Consider the following 24,373-nt stretch of genomic DNA (forward strand, 5'->3'; position numbering starts at 1 on the left):
GTTTGATTTATTTATTTTTTGTGCTCATGTTCGAAATAAAAGATATCAAATCCAAGCAAATAAATCATAATTTATTTTGGTCAGAGTGAATGTTAGTCAGAAGAGATGATACCGCTCCAGTCTGCTCTTCTATTACTCCCGTCTCTTCCTCCTAAGCGAATGACAACGTCTTGATTCAACTGGGCACCCGGATAATCAGCAGCTAAATAAAGTGACTGACGGTCCGGCTGCAAGGCCTCAATTATTACCCGGATTTAATGACGATGTCATGAGAAGAGTGCCTGAGTGAGCGTTTTGTGTGCCTCACCCTGTTGGCGTCTACATGATGTAGCCGATAGGCATCCCCGGTGCTCTCATTGATAAGGTCAAACTGATGTTTGTAGGCCACACAAATCATGTTGTCATTTTCCCCTGTCGGACCATCCACCAGTGCCATCACCACCGGCGGGTCACACAGACAGATTTCCTGAGGGGCAGATGATACACATTTATATTACATCTCTTAATACTTGCTTTTGAAATTAATTACCGTATTTTCTGGACTATGAGCCGCTACTTTTTTCATAGGTTTTGAACCGTGCGGCTTATACAACGGTGCAGCTATTCTGTGGATTTTTCTTCCACCGCTAGGGGGAGTGCTAACCGGAATTAGAATAAAAACTAAGACAAAATAAATGCAAAGAAAAATACGCTACTTCTTCTTTAGCAGATAGAAGTAGGTAGAAGCAGATTTCAAACAGATAAATAGATAAATAAATACCGGTTATTTTCTATTGGTTATGTCCAGTTTTAATCAGCAAAGTTGCTGCCGTGTTAAAAGACACAGTTAGGAAAGGATCTATTTAGGTACAAACATGTACATCATTTACAGTTCAAAATCCTTCTGTACATGTAGTAAATATCTAATCTAACATAAATATCTGCGGCTTGCATATCTTTTTTTTTTTAAATAAAAGTGGGTGCGGCTTATATACAGGTGCGGCTTGTATATCTTTTTTTATTGTTTTTTTAAAAATACAGCGGGTGCGGCTTATATACAGGTGCGGCTTATAATCCAGAAAATACGATATACAATAAACCTTAAACGGTAAAGCTTTGATGATGCAATTTTTGTTTTTTTTTGTCTTCACAAAATTGTCAGTCACGCTGAATCTGAAACGATCTGTGTTTTTTTGTACAAGGAACACAATGATCAGACACAATCTGGGGCAACGGAGGTGCTTCAGAACCTCATTATTTACCTCCAGCTTTCGGATGAATGAGAATGCTCACTTGCCATCATCTTCATTCAAGCATTTATTTTTCAATTTAAAATAAAATCACTCTTCTCCTTATTCATGTCTTGTCTGTCGTACCCGTATGTACTGAAACTCCTCCACCGGAGAGTCTGCCCCTGTGGCGACGGCACTGAAACGCGGATGTTTCCTGGTAATGAGGAGGAGTTTGGTCCTGATGGCTGCAACTATTCTCAGCTCGGAGCTGTGGTGGGTGTTGATAGAGTACAAATGACAACCTGGGCCCAAGAGGGGGAGGAGAGGAGATTGAAAGTAAGGTACATTAGATGTGCCGTGCTGCAGATTCAGCTCCCTGGTATCATCCAGTGGATCAGTGCACCCACATCAGACAGCTGACTGATAACCCTGGTGTCTGTCAAACTATGGATGTGCTGGAGCTGGAACCAGGACATTTACTGCATCACACTTCAGAGTGATCAGAGCTTTGTTTGTTCTTTCAAATGATTAAACATCAATAACAGGTTAAGCTCTTAACTGATTCTGATTAGTCGGTCTCCCAAAAATGACAAGAGAGATGTTCCAAAACTTATTTTGGTAAACAACATAAAGCTAGTGATATTGCTAAAAAAACAAAAATGTTAAGCAAAACTTTTTAAAGCTCCTTTTTAGAAGACCCTCTTTATATATATATATATATATATATATATATATATATATATATATATATATATATATATATATATATAGTATAGTTGTCTGCATATACAGTTTATTAATTGTTATTACCAAATATGGCAAATATATACATTATATATATATATATATATATATTTATATATATATAAATACATTATAGATATAATATAATATATAATATATATATATAATATATAAATACATTATACAAATACATTATATAATATATAATATATAAATACATTATATATATATAATGTATATATTTGCCATATATGGTTTTAACAATTAATAAACTGTATATGCAGACAACTATATGTTAATATAGCTAGAGTTGGCTAGACTTTGATATTTTAGTTAAAATTAACATCTGCTAACAAAATATTGGCAATGTCACGACTTGGAGGTGTAAGACTCCGATGCAGGAGACTGAGGAGACAGGAATACCAAACCAATGTGATTTATTTAACTAACAACGGTGCGGAGCAGGATGCTAAAGCAAAAACAAAAAGCCGAAACTAGACAGGCCCAGGATGGATTACATGAACGAAACCGTAACCGTGGCAACAAACAGTTCAGAAGAAAACCGCAGCAGGGAGGAAGAGAAATAGATGACAAGATATACTCATGACGAGACAGAGGTGTGAACAATTAGGGCAAATGGGAACAAGGGGAGTCAAGACAGAACTAAAACACAAGGGCACAGGAACAAAAAAACAACAACAACAGTGGCAGGAAAACAGCAGCTTCACCCTCTTAGCTTTCTGTTTTGCTTGGTCTTTGTAAAGTGAAGCTAGCTGTTCAATAGCAAAACAGTTAGGGCCGTATTCACAAAACATTCTTAAGAAAAAAAATCTTCTTAAGTGTAATTTTTTTCTTAAGTTCAGTCTTAAGAAGAAAAAAGAGAAGAAGTCGTATTCTCCAAAAAAGTTCTTAAGTATTTTCTTAACTTTCTTCTTAAGTTTCTTCTTAAGAAAAAACTTAAGAAGAAATGGTTTTCTTGAAATAAAAGTTCTCAAATTTGTTCTTAACTTTTTTCTTAACTTTAAGACAACCTTGACCTGTCTTAAGATTTAGTCTCTGAAAAGGTAAGACTCTAATATCACCTTTATCAACACATTTGCACATGCACAAACAAAGATCCGCAATATTGTGGAGCGATGCATTGGTGTAGTGAAGTCTCGCTTCAGGTGAATTGACTAAATATAATGAAATTAAGAAAAATAATAATAATAATAACAATATAATGAAATGAATAATACATATCATTTTGTATACCAAGTACGTAGAGGTGCACTAAATAAAAACCCAAACATATGTAGCTAAATAAAACAAAATTAAATTAAATAGACTGAACTTTCTTACGAACTTCTTAATTTTAGATCTTAAGACATTTCTTAAGATTTTCTTAAGAAGATATTGGTGAATCCGGCCATAAATTTTACCCAGCATCCCAATGACATCATGTAAATTTATCTAAAAGGAATACATTTATGTATTATAGGTGACTTCTGATTGGGTCCTGGGTTAGCCAATGGCTAACAATCATCATCATCGTAGACTTTTGAAACTAAATATTTCGCTGCTGGGTATTCGAAGTTCCTTCAGCTGATCCAAAATAGAGAAGCTAAAGAGTTGCAGCAGAATATTTAGTTTCCTTGGCCAACTTTGACATAAAGTCAGTGTATTTTCGATTCATCTCCCGAGCTCGTTAATTACCCGTATATGCATAATGATGCTGCACAGTACAAGGGAAAACCTATGGGTCACCAGGGGCTTGTCAGGTTATGATCAGTGTTGCCAGATGTACGATAATCATTGTATTTGTGCGACAATTTCGACTTCTGTACAAAGTAGGATCAATAGTCAGAAGTGTACAATAATTTCACAATCCCTCTCGAAAATGTTTTTACTATTCAGCCGATTCTTTTGTTTGTAATTGATCTGGTGTTTTGTCACGTTTTATTTATTTTATCCTCACTTTCTCTCCCACACAGACACGCCCCCATAACCCCACTCCGTCAGCGAACATTTTTCTCAATTGCTGTTGTTGTAGCGTACAATAATTTTATGCAAAATGCGATACTTTCTGGCTCTCTGGACAATAATTTTGTTTTTCGGCACTATGTTTTTTTAAAATAGAAAAACATGTATTCCTGCATTTCCGGTTGACAAAATGAAAAAAAGAAAGAATAAAAACTAACAATAAGAGTCTTACAAAGCCAGAATTAAGAACCGCATGACAAACCGAAGCGAGAGTGGTCATGTTTTATCCAAACCTCCACCTGTGCAGCTAATGAAGCAACAAGAACTATCCCTACATCCTACGCCGAGCTCACCTAAACTGGCTTTTCAGTTTATTTGAAAGTTTATCAAAGGTTATTCTGGTTAAAAATGGACAAAGTCTTGGGGCAGCTTTGCAGGCCCCCAAACATAGTTGGTGGAGGAGAACTGCCTTTGAGAGGCATCTTACTTCAAGAAGCTATTTGGGGGTCTGTGCTTCCGGCAAAAGCAACGTAGATGCTTGGAGGCTGGTAGTTAGTAGCCAGGTGTATCTCCTAGTGCAGGGGTCGGCAACCCGCGGCTCCAGAGCCGCATGCGGCTCTTTAGCGCCGTCCTGGTGGCTCCCTGGAGCTTTTTCAAAAATGTTTGACCTTTTTTTTCCTTTTTTTCTTCTTTTTTTCCTTTTTTTCTTCTTTATTTCTTTTTTCGTCTTTTTTTTCCCTTTTCATTTCTTTTTTTCTTCTTTTTTCTTCTTTTCCTTTTTTCCTTTTTTTCTCTGTTTTTCTTCCTTTTTCCTTTCCTTTTTAATTTCGACATTTCGACTTTTTTCTCGAAATTTTGACTTTTTTCTCGACATTTGGACTTTTTTCTCAACATTTCGACTTTTTTCTCAAGATTGTACTTCAACATTAATCTTGAAATTTTGACTTTTTTCTCGAAATATCAACTTTTTCCTCGGCATTTCAACCTTTTTCTCGACATTTCGACTTTTTTCTCAAGATTGTACTTCAACATTAATCTTGAAATTTCAACTTTTTCCTCGACATTTCGACTTTTTTCTCAACATTTTGACTTTTTTCTCGAAGTGCATAATGAAAAAGAAACTCTTCCCCCAATAATAACTAATATAACTAACATGCAGCATGTGTTGCCTTCATTCTAAGGCTTATACTGTACAAGACTTTTCATTGTTTGCGGCTCCAGACATATTTGTTTTTTGTGTTTTTGGTCCAATACGGCTCTTTCAACATTTTGGGTTGCCGACCCCTGTCCTAGTGCCAACCTTGATGATAACTGAGGTGTAAATCAAGTGGACATGCAGGACAGCGGCCCTCGAGGACCAGAATTGGACACACCTGGTTCAGAGACTGTGACTTCGCCCCTTTGACTGCGAACTAGACACTTTTGCTCCCCCTAAAGTCATTTTAAAACACTGAGAATTACTTTTGTTTTACCTCCATAATCACTTTGGTGACTCGGTTTCCTTTGTCAGGATGTCGACTGTAGATCTTCTAGCTATGATACAGTCTGTGATTAACTCGTGGATAGAGTGACGCTAGCTCTATCCAGAGGTAACGGTTGTCTCAGACTAATAATCCTGCTAGCCCAAAATACATTTTTGAGAATGGTTACTTTTGCCAAAAAAACAGAATCTTCCATTTTTCTTTTTAGAAAATGTAATTTGTTATCTGTCTTCAATGTGAACACTTATCAAACCTGTGTGTTTATGTATACGTTTGTATATTCATCTCATGACCTGCCATTCAGCTTCCAGAATTTTTTTAAGTTTTCCTCAGACATCCATTCATATCAGACACGACACTCAAAGAACTTTCACCTTCCTTTATGCCGGACTTCACACAATCAACGCACTTTAAAATACAGAGGACCATCGCTATGGAACAATTTACCTACATCACTAAAATCAATATCTTCACTGGCTTTGTTCAAAAAACACTCGAAAAATCATTTTTTAGTTAAGATCAGAAACACATCTGGAGTTTTTAAATTGTACTTTTTTTCATGCAATTATACTACATTTCCTTCATTTTTTTTCTCCATCTTTCAATAATTCAGTAGTGTTTTTCTTTTTCATGTTAAATTGTCTTTTTCTGTTTTATATTATCTATTTCTATATTGTGTTTTTGCTTTTGCTGTTGTTATTGTTTTTTATGTTTGTTTTATAAAGGGGAGGCATTTTCATAAGCCTTTTTGGCTTCCACCTCTCCTGCACAATGCTTCATTTTTACTGTTATGTTTTATGTGCAAAATAAACTAAACTAAACTAAAACTAATAAGAGAGTAAACAGAGAGCTAGATATCAGATAGCTTTACTCTGTTTGCTAACTTGTTTAACTGTGTTGCTCACAGAAAAAAAGTGAATAAATTAAAATGGTTAAAACTATTTAGAATTTTTCAACAGCTGACTATCATTTCTTCTTAACTTCGAATATTTTAGTCTGAGTTTAGTTTTTCACCTATAAACACAGAGAGGATGTGAAACATTCATTGATTTCAGAAACTAAAGCCAAACATCTCAAGGATACCACACTGAAATAATAATTAAGTGGACCTTAGAGCTTACACTTTCAAGTTTTCCAAACAATAATTGAGCTTTATTTCCCTCCTTTCTTGTGCTGGTGGCCTAATCCATCTCATTCCAACCGCCACCACAGAACGATTAGCCATGTTGGCATTTAATCATAAAAAGCACATTTCAGGATCATTAACTTCTGAGCATGATGGGTTGGGGGTAGAGGACGGGCTTTCGTGTCTTTTACAGCTTTGTATTCAAAAGAAAAAAATACAATTTGAAAGTTTGACGGTGAATAAACTCCTTCAGTTGCTGATCAAAAACATTTCATTAATTTAAGAGTGGGCTGATTATAACTGATGATTGTGAGAATAATTTTAGGGCCTGCAGATATTTTTCTTGCTTGTTGCAGGGACATGTCATATCCTTGCATGCCTTGTGCCGTACCTTTAGTTTTCTCCAGTTTGTTCTCCCGGCAGTCACATTTGCCTCTGACAAGCCTTTCCTCCAGGCCTCTCTTGATCGCGTTGAGTCGGAACACGTAGAGCCGAGCGTCCTTCCCTGGAAACCGAACAAAAGCCGCTTCTGTTTTGCATGAAGGTTACTCTTAATTTGCCGTCCTGTTTTAAGCATCCTCCTACGACCAAGACAATGGTGTTTTTTTTTTTGTGAGAGGATTACTAGGAGCCTTTTTAGGGCTGGTGTTCTCTCAGAGGCTTAATTGAAGCCCACACACAGTCGTGACAAATGTTTGCGCTTCCGTAACATAATCACTGCCAAACCCAATTCAGCCCTGTTTGTCAATATTAGGAATAGCTAATCATCTGCAGGGTAATTAATTATACGCTCTTGCAGTTGAAACAAACATGAGGCAAATCCTACATTTTGTGTTTATTTTTTTCCACTCTCGTGTGGTCCTGCGACACGGACAGACGTATACAAGCCACACTGGGGCTGCAGGTCAGTTTCCATAGATCAATGCAAGAGATCAATGCGTTCATTGCACCACGTGTGTATTTAACAACACAATGCAGTGACAGAGATTAATACAGAGAGGATAATGAGAATAATAAAGTGTTGTAAATAAAGTTCAGATTCAGTGGTGAGGGTTGCAGAAGATGGTAAAGTCTCTGATGGGAGGGAAGTTTAACAGGTGTCTCCCTCTTGGTCCAAGCCTACCTTTATCAGCTCGGACGATCAACAAGTCCTGAGGCTCAAGGATGTGCACTTGCTTCACCGCCATTGTTTTGTCAAACACTTGCACTGGAGGAAGAGTCTGCGACTCTGAAAAACAAATCGCATCATAAAATGCGGAGTAATACCTGAATCTCCTGCGCAAGTAGCATAATTATTAACTTGGTTTCACTCACCACCGACGGAGAGTGCTGGATCAGGACCTGAAACATGGACAACATCATTAATATCATCATCATCATCATCATGTGCGCTATTCATTTTATGTTTATTATCACATTAATTTGTTTTAGTTTTTAGCTCAAAATGTATTATTAGAAGAATAAAAGAAAGGAAATTCATAAAAATAAATATGTAGTGATTAGGATGGTCCTACCATCCAACAGCATGACCCCTGTTGTGTCCGTGGCAACCAGCACAGACTGGCCCCAAGAGTCAGCACATACGATCTCATAGGGGAATGTACTGCAGAATGACTGGGACTCCCATGGCTGAAGCAGACACACAAGATATACTCAGAGATGTGTTTAGTCTACATGAAACAAGCGTCCGTGTTTCTGACCAGCAGCAGTTTGGGGAAAGAAGTTATGGCGTGAACAGATGGTCCATTTAAAACAAAGCTTGACTAACAACAGCAATATCTAAGCTACTTTGAACTTGTTCTGGATGTATTTGTGTACTATAAGAGGCAATATATATTCATATATATATATATATATATATATATATATATATATATATATATATATATATATATATATATATATATATATATATATATATATACATATACATATATATACATATATAAATAATCTTTGATAACATTGAAGAAACAATTATGAACCTCTTTTATAATACCTATAATTCATTTCTAAAAAGGTACATAGCTAGTGGATTTTTCAGGGTTTATACAGCAATCCTTATGTTAAATTTAATACCAATTTAATACCTTTTTCACTAATTTCAGATTTAAAAAAAAAACTGTCACAACATTAAGTGTTAATCACGGACCTTTTAACATTAATACAGATTTTGACCTATAGAACACTATACAGAACAGATTTATAGACTCATTGATGTTGACCAGATGTTTCACATTTATTTCACTTTGTGAATGACAATAAAATAATACCAATTTAAAAAATAATAATACCTTTGACAGTGAATTTAACACTTTTAATGGCCTTAAATTTGGCAATTTTCATTCATCACTTTTTAATACTTTTTAAAACCCCGCGGAAAGCCTGTTTTTAAATTTACAAACAATGAAAAATCGTGTGCTAAATATTCTAGTATCAGTAAAGGGACACTTTATTGTCTGAACATTTATTTAGGGGGTCACATGAAGGTCTTGCTTGGGCCATCACCTCTTTTCTGCACAGGCCTGTGGTCACGAGGCTTGTTGGTGCATCTCCTCTCACGATGGTCTTCAGCTTCAAGGCCTGAAGAGCAAATGGCATCAGATATAACACACAAAAAGGTGAGTTTGACATGATTTAACTTACACTGGACAAAGCATGAATTCTTCAAAACAGTGGAACTTAAATGACATATATAATATTATTTATATTCATACTGATGCAATAATGTGTGATCCACTTCCCTTGGTTGATTTGAAGGTACGATATTTATTTTGTGGATGTATTTGTATATTTTTCTTTTAATCTTGTACCTTAAAACTAACTATTTAACTAACCTGAAACTGTTCACTGGTTTTCCCGAACTAATCCAGTTGGTAAGAAATGTGTTAAACCGATGAAAAGCAGACAAACAACAGAAAACTTAAAACTTAAAAATTTAAAAGCTAAATTTAAATGTAAAAAAAAATAAAAAAAAATCTTCAAGTAGTGCCATCTGATCCAAATATTGACTGCCCCAATTCGAGCTGCACAGTCAGCCGCTACCATTTACATATCTGCATAAACAGTCAAGCCGGGGATCATAATCAATGCCAACCAACTGTACAGTGGCTTAGCAGTGCAGAGCAGCGTGCCACCATTTAGAAAACCCCCATAAAGACATTTGCAGACATGCAGAAGAACATATAATCATTGTGCTTTATGCGCGTCACAACGAGTGGACGTGCAGATAGTTGGTTCAGTTGAGAACAAATTGGATTGCCAATGACTGGACGTGTCTGCCTTTATTGTTTCCAGGCTTACACCATGACCTGTCGATATCTCAGCGCTTTGTGCGCTGCTAGTGAAAGGAACAAAGTGGAAGAGTAAGACAAACAGAAGTGGTTAGAAAACCAGGTAACACGAACGGGTCGGGGATCAGAATCACTGCAAAGGTTTATCTGCACAGATGTTGGTAGATTATCATATTTTCTTTTAGGTTTCTGATTGTAATTTGGGATTTATTTTTTCATTTTAACTGAAACGACATCATGCTCTCATTAGGTGACGGCTTGCATCGGGTTCGGCAACAAGTCAGCAATTGCCCATAATCTCTGAGCCATCCTGAAACTAATTATTTCCAAAATGCCAGGGGTCGTCTTAGTTCAGCATCACAGTCAGAGCACAAGTTGTTATTCCATCCACATCCTCCCGCATGCAGGTCTTGACTTTACTCAGCTAATCTGTCAAATGTTACAGCTTTTGAGAGACTACTTTGCTCAAAGAAGACAGAAGAACCCCCACCTTTTTTTTTTTTTAAAAAGGTTTGTTTCATTTTGCTGTGGTACCTTTGTTGGAATAATCCCACACTCTCCAATTATAACTCTAAGCCTGAAAAACTTGGAACAGTAAAGACTTTTATGGTTGTTTTGTTTTATAGAAAAACATGTATTTCTGGATTTCTGGTTGACAAAATAAAAATGAAAAACAGAAGGAATAAAAACTAACAATAAGAGTCTTACAAAGCCAGTATTAAGAACCGCATGACAAACCGAAGCGAGAGTGGTTTCAAGCCAGGCAGGTTTTATCCACACCTCCACCTGTGCAGCTAATGAAGCAACAAGAACTATCCCTACATCCTACGCCGAGCTCACCTAGACTGGCTTTTCAGTTTATTTGAAAGTTTATCAAAGGTTATTCTGGTTAAAAATGGAAAAAAGTCCAAAACATGCAGGACAGCGGCCCTCGTGGACCAGAAATGGACACCCCTGGTTAGGAGACTGTGACTTGGCCTCTTTGAATGCTAACTAGACACTTTTGGTCCCCCTAAAGTGCTTTTAAAACACTGTCTGAGATTTACTTTTGTTTTACCTCCATAATCACTTTGGTGGCTCGGTAGCTTTTGTCAGGATGTCGACTGTAGATCTGTGAGCTCACCTCATCACATTGTCCTGCCTGGATGGCAGCATATAGTGATAGTGAGGACGGAGGATCGCTGCTACGAGACAGCACTTCAAGTTACTGTGTTGAAGGTGCATTTTTGCGTAAATCCAGGTAAATAAAATTAGATAAGGGAATGTTCATTAACATAGAATAAAAAAGTTGTAGTCGTAAAAAAAAAGTAATCCATGACATTCATTTCCTACCAGATATACGCTCTCTTTTCCTAGTTTTCTTTACTTTCTTTGCCATGTAAACAAACTTGGATCATTTCCACTTGTCGCCAAAACTTTAATAGTGATGGACGACGATGGTGAAACACGTTCGAAACCAAAGAGACCACTGACTTTAAACTCACACACAAAGACTTCAAATACCTTCTTAATGATAAGATCCTGGGGTTGTAGTGTTTAGACTCTAATCAATCCCCACTTATTAGGCATGCATAGAGACGTGGGAGGTCGTTACCATGACAACCATCCTCCACGGAGTCGGCGGCTACAGGTGGAGGGTTAGGAGCAGTACTCGAGTTGTAAAAGAAAATCAGGGGGGATGGTGGATTTTATCATATGGGGACAGATAATTTGTGCTGATTATAAATAATATAATATATTACAAATAATAGCAGTGACCAAAACACCTGCAGAAATACTGCAGGAATGACATAGCAGCAGTTAAATGCAGCCTTCTGTAAGCTTTAAATATCCACTGGGCTTACATCAAATACATCAAAACACAACAATAAAAAACAGTTTTCTGAACTTATCAATATAACTCTGTCCTTCACAGGATAAGTAAAAAGGATCACTGCAAAAACTCAAAATCTTAACAAGAATATTTGTCTTATTTCTAGTTAAAATGTCTCATTTTAGTAAAAAAAAAAAAAATCTCATTACACTTAAAACAAGACTCATCACTGGAAAAAACAACAATTTTCATCTGTTTCAAGTAGATTTTCACTTAAAATAAGTAGAAAAATCTGCCAGTGGAACAAGATTTTTTTGCTTGTAATGAGAAGATAAATCTTGTCCCACTGGCAGATTTTCCTACTTAATTCAAGTGAAAATTTACTTGAAACAGGTAAAAATTGTCAAATAAGTTATTTTTCTGGTGATGACTCTAAATGTTGAAATAGCAGTAAAACCACATTCATTGATGAAATGACATAAGGGATGGAAAGGAGGGATGGCAGTTTTACAGGGGGGATGATTTTGACTGTTTTTATTTCAGGGGGGATGCCATCCCCCCTCATCCCCCCTCAACTCCAGTACTGGTTAGGAGGAGCAACAGCGAGCTCAGTGGACGAGAGACATCACAAGATGCGAAAGACTTGTATCCGTCAGACACTACATAGATTTATGAAGTAGAGCGAGTAACTAGAATAAACCATGAAGGAGAGCATAAAAAAATGACTAGGGCTGGCTGTTTAAACGAGCTCCAAGAGGCCGCCTCATCCAAAGACAAGGTTAACGATGAAATGATAACATCAAGATGTGAAGGTGCTGAAATTACTCCCATACATATTAACAGTCTGTGTTTGTGTACAGTATGTGCACGTGGTGTCTTTTACGCTGGGAAATAGGGGTGGGTATTGGGAAGGAACTCACGATACGATACGCATCACGATACTTGAGCCACGATACGATACACATTGCGATATCCCGATTATGCGATATCCCGATTATTATATTCTACATAGTTCACCGAAAAATGTAAAAATGCATTACACATCTTAAAATCCAAGTTGTATATATGTACATCAGATGATAGTGATGGATCTTAAAATCCGAGTTGCACGTTCATCAGATTATAGTGACAATTCATGGGACAAACTGAGTCAAAACAATGTTTTATTATAACTATACAAGCTAAAGTTACAACATATTTGTATATGTTTTTCATATTATTTACATCATATGAAATTAACATTAAATTTAGTATGAGGTTGCTTTAATTATGTGGCAAATGATAATAAACACAAGAAAGATGGGTACTAAAACCAAGGACAGGCACAGTGATCAGTCAGTATAGATATAAATCCATAAATAAATAAACCTCTGTCCATTATTTTTCATTTTTTAAAGACAGGCAATTGTGTTATGTAAAAAATGAATTATAAAATTAAATAAAACGTGAAATAAAACCTGAGCTCAGTGCAGGGCCCTCCCAGGGTTGGTAGAGAGTGGCAATGCCCAGGACTGTCATTTATGTAGGAGCACTGGGTGATATAATGGGAAAAAGATCGGGGATAAAAAAAAAAAAAAAAAAAAAAATCGATATTCAAATTTTGAATATCGATATTGAATCGGCTGGAAAAGTATCGCGATATATTGCCATATCGATATTTTTGCCCACCCCTACTGGGAAATGCGTGTTTTCTTGCTGCTTCCTGCAGGGCTCTTGCAGATGCTGTTCATGTATATGTGTGTACACTTGTATAGATTTACCTGCCCTATTCTGACAAACTCAGCCTGGCGGGCCTCCTCCTTCTTGCGCGCCGACTTTGGAGACTCAGGCAGCACGTCGCTAAAGGACCGCCGGTTTAACATGTTCTGGGGAGAAAAAGGAACCTAAACACACCAAATGTGGCAACCGCATAGACACACACACACACACACACACAGAAACAGAGAAAGAGAAAAGCATAAAAAGGGTTCTTAGAGATGGACACTGGCAGGGGGTGAGAGCGACAGCGGCGAAACACAGCTTGGACTGAGGTGTGTTGGGAGCAACAGTCAAAAGAGGAAACTGGAAACGCAAACAAACAGGAGAAACAAGAATAAAAATGATGAGAGGAGAGCGGGAGCCCTGCTGAGAGAGTCAGCACTGCAGTGGTGTCCTGTCGCTGTGGTGCAGTATGCAGGGGAAAAGTGAGGGCTGCGGCGAAACACAGCAGAACCAAACATTCGCTGCTAGCGGCTGAAGTGACAGGGAGGAGTCGGGAGGGGGTGGCCTCTGCACAACAGCAGAGGTATAAAAGAAAGAAAAAGAACATGTTTGGGTACCTTGTGCAGGTCAGGCATAAGGTCTTGGTAGAGCGAACGGATCAACATGTCGAGAGTCCGCTGACGCTTCTGGGCAAAAGTTGGCGTCTCCAGTGTGGCTTTCTCTCCATTGATTACTGAAGGGGATGAAGAAAGATCAGACAACTGTCACACGTGATTCATATTCATCTACCGACATAAATTGATATTTAACATTTCTTACATTTTTTTTTTAAACATGTTTCTTTATTGGGTAATCCATGTAAATTATATTACACGATAAACATTTCTTTTAAAGGGTTCGACAGAATACCCCATTTTATATTTTACCATACACACACAAAAAAAAATAAAATAAATATATATATATAAAAAAATAAAATAAAAATAAAATAAATAAGGACACAAAACATAACAAACTGCAAAATACGTAATTATAAACAGGTTCCAAAGTAAGTACCGATTACCAATCAAACTCTGACTGAAGACAATAATAATAGGAAAAATAAAGTAATAAAGTAAAATACAGGACACGCAAAACAGCTGCAACAAAAAAATTAAAAAATTAAAATAAATTAAGAAAACAAAATAAGATAAATAAATAAAAATTAAAATAAACTGACATAAGAGGAACCCTAAAAAAAATTAGACATGGTTAGCAATATCATACTTCCCTGTAATTAAGTTAAATCAGATTAAATTAATCTTCCAAGGATGCCAAAGAATTAACAAAAGAAAGAATAGGTTCCCAAATATAAGAAAACCTATCAGAGCAACCCCTAATACCATATTTAATTTTCTCTAAATATAAAAATGACATCAGGTCTTTCAACCAAGAGTTGGGAGATGGCGGTTTTTGGTCCTTCCATTGAAGTAGAATACGTCTACGAGCTACAAGAGAGGAAAAAGCTATTATATTAATCTCAAACATTTCTTACATTTGACTAATAAAAAGTCCCTGAATTCTTGGTGATCAGTAAAAACAGGCGGAGACGGTAGAGGTGGTCCAAACAGCGGAACACTCTCCTCTGAGAAAATCTTCAACCTGTGGAAGAAAGCAGGTTTTGTGAGACGTTCCTCCAGCTAATCAGATCAAGTAAATACAGCCTCTCTTATGTTAAGATCTAAAGAAATAAAGAAACTCAAATCTCACCTGTAACTGTCATTCTGGCTGTTATACCTGACTAATGCAAAAATATCTGCAGGCAAACAGCTAAGGGAATCACAAGTCAATATTTCCTCATTTGTATTCTCAGCCTTCTGATCGTTAACGAAGCAGAGGCTCTGGTAAACATTGCAGTCGTGGTTCATGTGAAGGATACGAGTGAAGTGCGATCGGATCATGGAGGGTTTGAAGGATGACGATGCATCATCTCCTTCCTGAAATACTATGGTAACAATGTCATTCCCAATGTGCCTCTTTCTCTCCACCTGGCAGAGGAGACAAAACACAAAGATGGAGAGGGAGGCAAAAACAAAACACATCATCTTCAGCTCTGAACTAAAGTCTTCAGGATTTTATTTCAGCATATGATCAAAAACAATTTGGTCCTTACCAGGTATAATTCAAATGAGTTGAACGACATGACATATTATACAATATTTTAGTTAACAAAATGCAGAAGCAGTGTTTGAAATACATCTATACCGTCACTGCTTTCATTGGAACAAGGAGAGTATGTTGCAGCCTGGTGCGACTAATCAAATGTACTTTATTTATTGATCATCAGCAAGCGTGAGCACCTCTATAAAAGCACACATCCAGAGTAGGGCTGGGCGATATATCGAGATTTTAATATATATCGATATATTTTCAAACGCGATATGGTACGAGACAATATCGTTTATATCGATTTAAAAAAAAAAAAAAAAAAATTATTCATGTACTGATAAATAAAACTGCAATGGTACCTTCTCTTTCACATCACATCACATCACAGCACGAGACAATATCGTTTATATCGGTTTAAAAAAATAAATAAATAAAAATTATGATTTTGATATAGCTTATTTTGTCACAAATTGACTTGAATGTTTTATTTAAGATTTGCACAAATGTTTTGTTATTTGCACAACTGTCAACCTCAGTGGAAAAGCCTGCCTGTTACTGTCTACATTGTATTAATTGCACAGTGTATTTGAATTTAATTGTTATGCAGGAAAGGGATATTTGTTTTATTTTATTCAAGAAGCATTTTTATTCTATATATGCAGGCAGTTTATTTTTATTTCATTTGTTTTATACATTTTGATATTGTGCAGACCTCTGTTAATAAATGTACCTGTGTGACATTTGGCACGAGGCTTTGTATTAAAACTGACTGTTTTTTTAAGGGTTTGCCTCAGAAAAAAATGAAGCTAACAGAGATGCTAACAGAAATGCTAACAGAGATGCTATGCTATAATGCTTTGGGGGAAACCCCAATTATGGCACAGGAAAAATATCGATATATATATCGAGTATCGCCATTCAGCTAGAAAATATCGAGATATGACTTTTGGTCCATATCGCCCAGCCCTACATATTATACAATATTTTAGTTTACAAAATGCAGAAGCAGTGTCTGAAATACATCTATACCATCACTGCTTTCATTGGAACAAGGAGAGTATGTTGCAGCCTGGTGCGACTAATCAAATGTACTTTATTTATTGATCATCAGCAAGCGTGAGCCCCTCTATAAAAGCATACATCCAGAGATATCAGATGTCTGTGCACATTACCAAGAAGAAAAGACTTTATTATATTTCCTTGCCCATCAAACCTGTTTTTTTGGCTCCTTTGTGCAATGTGAGGAAGATTTGTTTTCTCGTAAATAAATAAATAAATAAAAAAAGGCAAGACAGGAGATAATCTTCCCAGTAGTGAACAGTCCAGCAAGTTCACCCAAAGGTGAGACCACACAATGTTGAGAAAAATCACAAACAGCTTAAAACCTACATCCCAGACTCTTCAGACGCTCAGTTAATATACTAAATGTTAAAGTTCGTGACACTGAATTTATGAAAGGTCTGCGTGACTACAGCTTTTATGGAAGGGTTGGCAAATTTGTTCAGCTAAAAAGTTAAACTTTCAAAACAATGTAGTGTGGACAGACAAGAATAAATAAGAAGTGTTTGGCCATATGCAGAGGAAATGGCCTTTGAAGATGCATATCAGAGGAAACACTTAAAGCTCCGTGGCAGGAAGGTGATGATTTGAGAGCCTTTTGCATCTACAGGACCAGCCATCGAGTCAACCATGAACTCCTGGCTATATAAAGTATTTTAAAGTCAAATGTGAAGCCACATGTCTGACAGACAAAACTAATTTAATCATAAAATAGGATGATCCAAACCTCGCTGGAGTTAAAGTTAAAGCGGTTTAAGGTCTGTACATAAACATTTACCCACAAACCTAAATGAGCAACACAGCAAAGATGAGTCAGCCAAAACGCCTCGACAACAGCACAACAGACCGATAACGTCATACAGAAGTATTTACATCAGCTTAAAGCAGTTTTACAAGATGTTAAATCATAGCTTTTCAGACACCGCTTCCACAATTTGGCTCAATTTTTGTGGTAATTTGTGTTTTTTTTTTTTTCATGTACTGATAAATAAAACCGCAATGGTACCTTCTCTTTCACATCACTGTTAAAGCAGCACAATGTAACTTTTCCACCTTAATATCATATTTCCAGAGTCATTGTAATCAACATCAACTTCCAACAGGTTTAATGACACCTCTGTCATGGTCTGAGGGGTCTGTATCGCCTTCACTGGCACTATGTAACTGGATGCTGGAGGTGGATGGTAGGAACCCTGCCACACTACTGGTAAAGCACTACCACTTTTGTCCAAAGTAGGGCTGGGCGATATATCGAGATTTTAATATATATCGATATATTTTCAAACGCGATATGGTACGAGACAATATCGTTTATATCGATTTAAAAAAATAAATAAATAAAAATTATGATTTTGATATAGCTTATTTTGTGACTAATTGACTTGAATGTTTTATCTGAGATTTGCACAAATGTTTTGTTATTTGCACATCTGTCAACCTCAGTGGAAAAGTCTGCCTGTTACTGTCTACATTGTATTAATTGCACAGTGTATTTTAATGTAATTGTTATGCAGGAAAGGGATATTTGTTTTATTTTATTTAAGAAGCATTTTAATTCTATACATGCAGGCAGTTTATTTTTATTTCATTTGTTTTATACATTTTGATATTGTGCAGACCTCTGTTAATAAAGGTACCTGTGTGACATTTGGCACGAGGCTTTGTATTAAAACTGACTGTTTTTTTAAGGGTTTGCCTCAGAAAAAAATGAAGCTAACAGAGATGCTATGCTATAATGCTTTGGGGGAAACCCCAATTATAGCACAGAAAAAATATCGATATATATTGAGTATCGCCATTCAGCTAGAAAATATCGAGATATGACTTTTGGTCCATATCGCCCAGCCCTAGTCTAAAGGAGCTGCCAAACTCAACAAAAGCTGAAAGTTACATTGTGCTGCTTTAAGTGGTCTCAAAGAGAAATGCCAAATTACTGAAAGAATGACACAAAACAACCAAAAAAAGACACAAATGAGACACAAAACATTAGATTCAGGCACTCAGCCTGTCACAGAGCAACTCTCACAAGACTTCTATGCAAAATCCCAGTCAGTATCACAATTATTGTGGAATCAGAAATCAACCTAACATGCATGCTTTTGGACTGCAGGAGGACGTCAGAGTCATGCTCCACATAAAGGCTCTTCATTAACTGTTGATCAGCACATCACATTACACTGAACCGCCAAACTGTCAGGTTTGACATCCAGCATCACAACTAGCTCTTATGATTCAGGTGGAAGGGAATCGTGCAACACTCCAGCAGCCACATGCAGCACCAGCACACTCTGTTCCTGTTATTGACCACCAGAGAGTCTGTTCTTCAGAAGAAATCCAATTATGTGTCAGATCTGCAAAGCACCAACCCTTTTAGATCTTACTCAGTAATAGTGGCATTACAGAAAAATAGCAATAATGTCATTTTTCTTCTCCCTCGCCTCCTAAAGTGACTGTATTTAGTGGCTCCTATTATCTTTGCTTTCTGCCAGCTTACTTATGTGCCATCTTTTCTCTTCAAGATTAGAGGAAGAGTCCAGGGTTAAATCAACCGTCAGTCTATTATTGGATAGTAAGGAGTATAAACCTTTGTTAAAGGAGTTGGTTTGGTACTTTTATATATATGACAAAAACATATTTATGACCACAAAGTCACATGTTCAAGATAGCAAGCATATACTCTGCAATTATATTGTCCTATTTGTTCTGTTACTTTTACTTTGTCTGTTTTATTTATTCATTTTTTAAATCTCTGTTTAATATCCTAGAGTGTTTTGAAATGGATTATTACCGTTATTACTACCGTAGTAGGGCTGGGCGATATGGACCAAAAGTAATATCTCGATATTTTCTAGCTAAATGGCGATACTCGATATATATCTCGATATTTTTTCTGTGCCATAATTGGGGTTTCCCCCAAAGCATTATAGCATTGCATCTCTGTTAGCTTCATTTTTTTCTGAGGCAAACCCTTAAAAAAACAGTCAGTTTTAATACAATACCTCGTGCCAAATGTCACACAGGTTCCTTTATTAACAGAGGTCTGCACAATATCAAAATGTATAAAACAAATGAAATAAAAATAAACTTCCTGCATATATAGAATAAAAATGCTTCTTGAATAAAATAAAACAAATATCCCTTTCCTGCATAACAATTAAATGAAAATACACTGTACAATTAATACAATGTAGACAGTAACGGGCAGACTTTTCCACTGAGGTTGACAGTTGTGCAAATAACAAAACATTTGTGCAAATCTCAAATAAAACATTCAAGTCAATTTGTCACAAAATAAGCTATATCAAAATTAAAAAAAAAAAAAAAAAAAAAAATTAAATTGATATAAACGATATTGTTTCGTACCATATCGCGTTTGAAAATATATCGATATATATTAAAATCTCGATATATCGCCCAGCCCTATACCGTAGACTCTCCTCCTTTTGTGTCTCATGTTAAAAGTTTGGACATTATCAATAGTGAACTTGCACGGATCAAAAACAATGTGGCAGCAACTGGCAAGTCCTTTTCATGTTCTCTTTGTGCACATTTTCTAGTAATCTAGTTTTCTAGTAATAATGTCAGATGAAGCGTTCCAAACCCAAAAGAATGAGCCCTCGAGTGTATCTGCAAAAGTGTATCTAGTGTGCTGCAAAATGTGCTGCAATTCGGTCCCGAATTTCCCGTGCTGTCCTGCGGATGTGACGTCACATGACGCTGCATGTGCGTTCTCCCCGTTCTCCCGTGCCAGCTTCACTGTTGGCTGCAGTACCTCCGACGGCTGTCGTGGTGAAGGGTGGCGCTAGAGAGTCTCATTTCTTAAAAGGAGCCTCAAGCTCCTTTAAATAAATCTATTTATTTAACATAGCTCCATTTCCCTGTGTTCTAACATTAATTTACATTTTGCTGGGAATACATATTCTGGTCTAACTTAAAACTACTTTTATTCATGTCAATAAGTGCATGTCTATATTCCTTACCATCTAATAATTGACCTACAGTTGATTTAATTCCTGAAGTTTTTTCTAAGTACAAAGCTTTTAACACATATCAGGAGGAGCATAATCTGCTAAAAAGTAAAGAAAAGGAATGGGAAAGACATCAAAATGATATTGTTGTTGTGACGTCTTTAATTACAACGAAACCTTAAAGTGCGTCACTGAAAGCCAGTAACGATTTCATGACGGCGCTCCGGGTGAAGTCAGGTGATCTCAAAGGTCATTAGGATACATCCTCTGAACATAAATCATCTTTATTAGAAGGTGCATGCAAATCACTCAAAATCAATAAGGTAATTTAGTTTTTCTGGAGCAAGAAGCAGCTGAAAACTGCAGAGACACAGATAAGGAAACACACCTGCTGTTTGTTCTCTTTAGAGTAGGGTAACATGGTGGACACGTGGAACATGAGCTCATGGCCTTGGTACACCGTGTAGATGGACTTAATTCCTGTAGTGTCATCTGCAAAGACGAAAAAGACAACCCAGGTACATTGGAAGCTGTGTGTGCTAAAGTGACGAGGCCCGGATGTAACGTGAGCTCTTACTCTTGGTGTCTAGCCCTCCGCGGTAACCTGCCCATCCCTGCAGCGTGATGGTGTCCCCAAGCAGATTGAGAAACTTCTCAAAGTGCTCACTCCCAGTCTCTAAAACAAAACAAAACAAAACACACAAGTTTCACTCCGTCTTCAAAAAAAAAAACACATAAGGTTTCAAAATAGTTTCAAACTTTCTCTCCAAGGATGAGCTTAAGGCTGCGTCCCAATTGACCCCCTCGCCCTCGTTTTCTTCACTTCCCCTAACTTTTGCGCGTTCCCGTGAAGGTAGTGGTGTCCCAATTCCTCTTTTCACCAGGGGGAGGGGGCATAGTGAGGGCGAGGGGCTGAGAATAGCCCCTTCAAATCGAGGGTTTTCACATGCTGACTTCGCGAGCGAGGGGCTATGAAAATTTCCCAGAATGCTACGTAAACTACGCCGTAGGCTCTGCATCGATTTTACTCGCCGACCGAGAAACAGGCAGAGTCGTCTCAGATTGTGACCGAGGGAGCAAGCATTTTTTTGTGAGAAATAGAGAGAAATAATCCTGTGACTCGTCAGATTTGTTTTGGATGTTTCTGATATAATAGTCTTCAGAAACCACAAAGTAATCCAGCTGTTATCTGGGTAATTTACACACTTTCAGATAAAGTTGCCGAAGATCACGCCAGAATAAAGGGATTTATGGTTCTGCGTTACACCAACGCAGAGCTTACGGCGTAGGTTACGTAACCTTCGCCGTAAGTTCTGCGTCGATGTACACGGCGATGCGCGCCGTACCCTACGCCGTAGCTCTGCGTCGATTTAACGCGGACCCATAAGCTCCGGAGCCGGCAGGCAGAAATCTCTAAATTTCGGAGCAAATTTCTTAACAGGCGTAGCTACAACTGTTAGATTTCATCTATTAAACCAACATCTTCCTAAATGATTTATTTCAGCCAGCGTAATTCTCAACAGAGCTGCAGATTTCTCTCCCGGGACGACGGCGCTGGGTTGACCCGGCGGACACGTCTGTCCCCCCGGCTGTGATCTGCTGCTGCTCCCCGGGGCCGGGGGCTCTTCTCATCCCCGAAAACTTTGGATAAACTGAGCCCAGGTTGGGGATCTTAACGGTTACTTTTGAGCCTGAAAAAATATTAAAACTTAATAAAGCGGCATATTAACAGCGCTACAGCTGAAATTAAAACAGCTTTTGGCTCTCTGCTTCCTGATCAGGTTAGGGATGAAAACGAGGGGGAGTAGGAGAAATGGGACAGGCACCTGGGCCAAGTGCCCTAGATTTCAAGTGCCCTAAAATCTCCCCCTTCTTTTTTAGGGGTTAGGGAAGAAAAGAAGGGCGAGTGGAGAAAAGAAGGGCGAGTGAAATTGAATTGGGATTGGGCCTAAGAAGCAGATTGCTTGGCTAAAATCCACTTATAAGTGAACGTTATCCTTTTTACGTGACACTGAACAGGCTCTATTGACGTATTTCCATCCAAAACTGGTCTAAACAGTTAATTTTCTCAAGATGTAATAGTCTTTTTGTTTTGTAAAAGGGAAGCAAAAAGGGATTTACCATTGCTAAACATCTCATCATCTGTGAGTTGTCCATCTTTGGCATACAGCACACCAAATTTAAAGTTGACAGAACCCTATAAAATCATAGTTAAGTTAAAACAGCGAACAACTCAATATGAAATACATGTTCTTATATACAGAAATGCACATAAAATATGTAAAACCTGAGGATTGCCTACCTCCTGTTCCTCCAGCACAAGCAGATCCTGAGGATGAAGAACATACAAACTCATCATTTACACTCACCACCAGCTCAGGTACGGATCACAGAGCCTGAAGACATTATGAAGCTTATATGTTGCTGGTTGTCGGTGCTACACATCGATACGAGTGGGCTCCAGTGTCCCTCTCACCTTCTGAATCTCTGGGTTGAGGATCTCCCTGGGGCCTCGCTCAAACCTGTCCATGTTCATTGCACTGTAAGAGGAGCAGGAGAAGTGGGAAAAATGAGTGTTGCAAGCAGAAAGAATTGGGTCATTAAGTTTTAAGCTTGCCACAGAAAAGATGAACTCGATACAGAGGGTTTCTTCTTCCTCCTTTACCATTTGGGCTCATTCGTAATGTGAGTAGTGATGCTACAGTAGTTGGCCTGAGGAAGTTATTATCTTCAATTTTGTGTCCTGCATCTAGAGTTGCTCATAAACTGTGTTTATTTTGTGTACTTTAGCAAATAAGGCTAGTTTAAAAGTATGAAACACCGGCCCATCCTCAGACAGTGAGAACATGAGAAGAAACTATTATTTTTTTAGCTATTTGAGTAAAATGACCCAATACTAAATTCATTTGAGTGGCAAAAGTATATGATTTGATTTGATTTGATTTGATTTATTTGATTTATTCATACTCACACATGTGAATTGGTCTCCTGGAGAAGCTATCAAAAGCTTATGGTAGGAGCCAATGAACATACATACAGTAGCCAGTAGGAATGGGCAATATTTTACAGTTCACGATATACCGTCAAAAAAATTCCCCACGGTAAGAATTTGTCATCTCACGGTAAAAACGATAAATTCCCGTTGATGACGTTTTTGTGCAACAAACATGGCGGAAGGCGGATCTGAGAGCGAGGAGCTCGTTGTTAACCAGTTTATCTGGAACTGGTTTGGATTTATAAAGAATGACGAGGAGCAAACATCATCTATTATGTGCAGAGTCTGCAAAAACAGAAGGAGATGGTTGTTACATTTTGATATAACGTTTGACTATTACGAAAAAAAATTGCAATAGTATCTAATTTGTGGCACGTTCCAACCACAGGTTAATTTGCACATTTTATTTATATTAGAAGAGGTCATCAGTGATAGGATGCTAGGAAAACTTGAAGGACAATGGTACTTTTGCTGTTTGCACTGTTATCCCACTGTTTAAGCCGATACAGTTTGAATAAATGTTGAATCTGTTCTTAAATTTCAAACTTGTTTCATTTGAGTCATTACAGTTTTGCAGTACAGGTGTACTAATTTAATTGGTTTTTATTAATTCAATTTAATTGGTGTAGTTTAGTAGCATTTAGTATCTTTTAGAGCAGTGTTTTGGGGGCTCCAAAGACTGAATGTGGTGATAGATTTATAGTTACAAAGGTGGAGTTGAATTGGTATTTTTTTATCGTCATTTTTATCGTTATCAGGATAAATGCCAGAAATTATCGTGATACATTTTTTAGTCCATACCGCCCATCCCTAGTAGACAGGAATACATACATGCACTTACACTTAATACACACAAAACAATACAACATGCA

General features: G+C 37.3%; 1 protein-coding gene across 5 annotated transcripts in view; it reads right to left on the reverse strand.

Annotated features, from left to right (window-relative positions):
* Window positions 1–24,373, reverse strand: part of garnl3 (GTPase activating Rap/RanGAP domain like 3) — a 144,182-nt gene that overhangs the window by 19,616 nt on the left and 100,193 nt on the right. For 3 of the 5 annotated variants that reach the window (XM_061733779.1, XM_061733776.1, XM_061733778.1), the window contains exons 7-23: window positions 22,983–23,046; window positions 22,809–22,835; window positions 22,628–22,703; window positions 21,084–21,182; window positions 20,895–20,998; window positions 15,250–15,358; window positions 15,081–15,126; window positions 14,866–14,972; window positions 13,949–14,064; window positions 13,391–13,513; window positions 9,033–9,107; window positions 8,039–8,153; window positions 7,839–7,865; window positions 7,648–7,752; window positions 6,916–7,029; window positions 1,356–1,513; window positions 308–466 (exon numbers count right to left, since the gene is read on the reverse strand). In XM_061733779.1, the coding sequence (XP_061589763.1) occupies window positions 308–466; window positions 1,356–1,513; window positions 6,916–7,029; window positions 7,648–7,752; window positions 7,839–7,865; window positions 8,039–8,153; window positions 9,033–9,107; window positions 13,391–13,513; window positions 13,949–14,064; window positions 14,866–14,972; window positions 15,081–15,126; window positions 15,250–15,358; window positions 20,895–20,998; window positions 21,084–21,182; window positions 22,628–22,703; window positions 22,809–22,835; window positions 22,983–23,046 (1,624 nt within the window). The remainder of the gene's footprint in view (window positions 1–307; window positions 467–1,355; window positions 1,514–6,915; window positions 7,030–7,647; window positions 7,753–7,838; window positions 7,866–8,038; window positions 8,154–9,032; window positions 9,108–13,390; window positions 13,514–13,948; window positions 14,065–14,865; window positions 14,973–15,080; window positions 15,127–15,249; window positions 15,359–20,894; window positions 20,999–21,083; window positions 21,183–22,627; window positions 22,704–22,808; window positions 22,836–22,982; window positions 23,047–24,373) is intronic. The other 2 variants (XM_061733780.1, XM_061733777.1) reach the window with 1 other exon arrangement.

This window comes from Cololabis saira, chromosome 11 (genome assembly GCF_033807715.1).
Source record: "Cololabis saira isolate AMF1-May2022 chromosome 11, fColSai1.1, whole genome shotgun sequence".
NCBI lineage: Eukaryota > Metazoa > Chordata > Actinopteri > Beloniformes > Belonidae > Cololabis > Cololabis saira.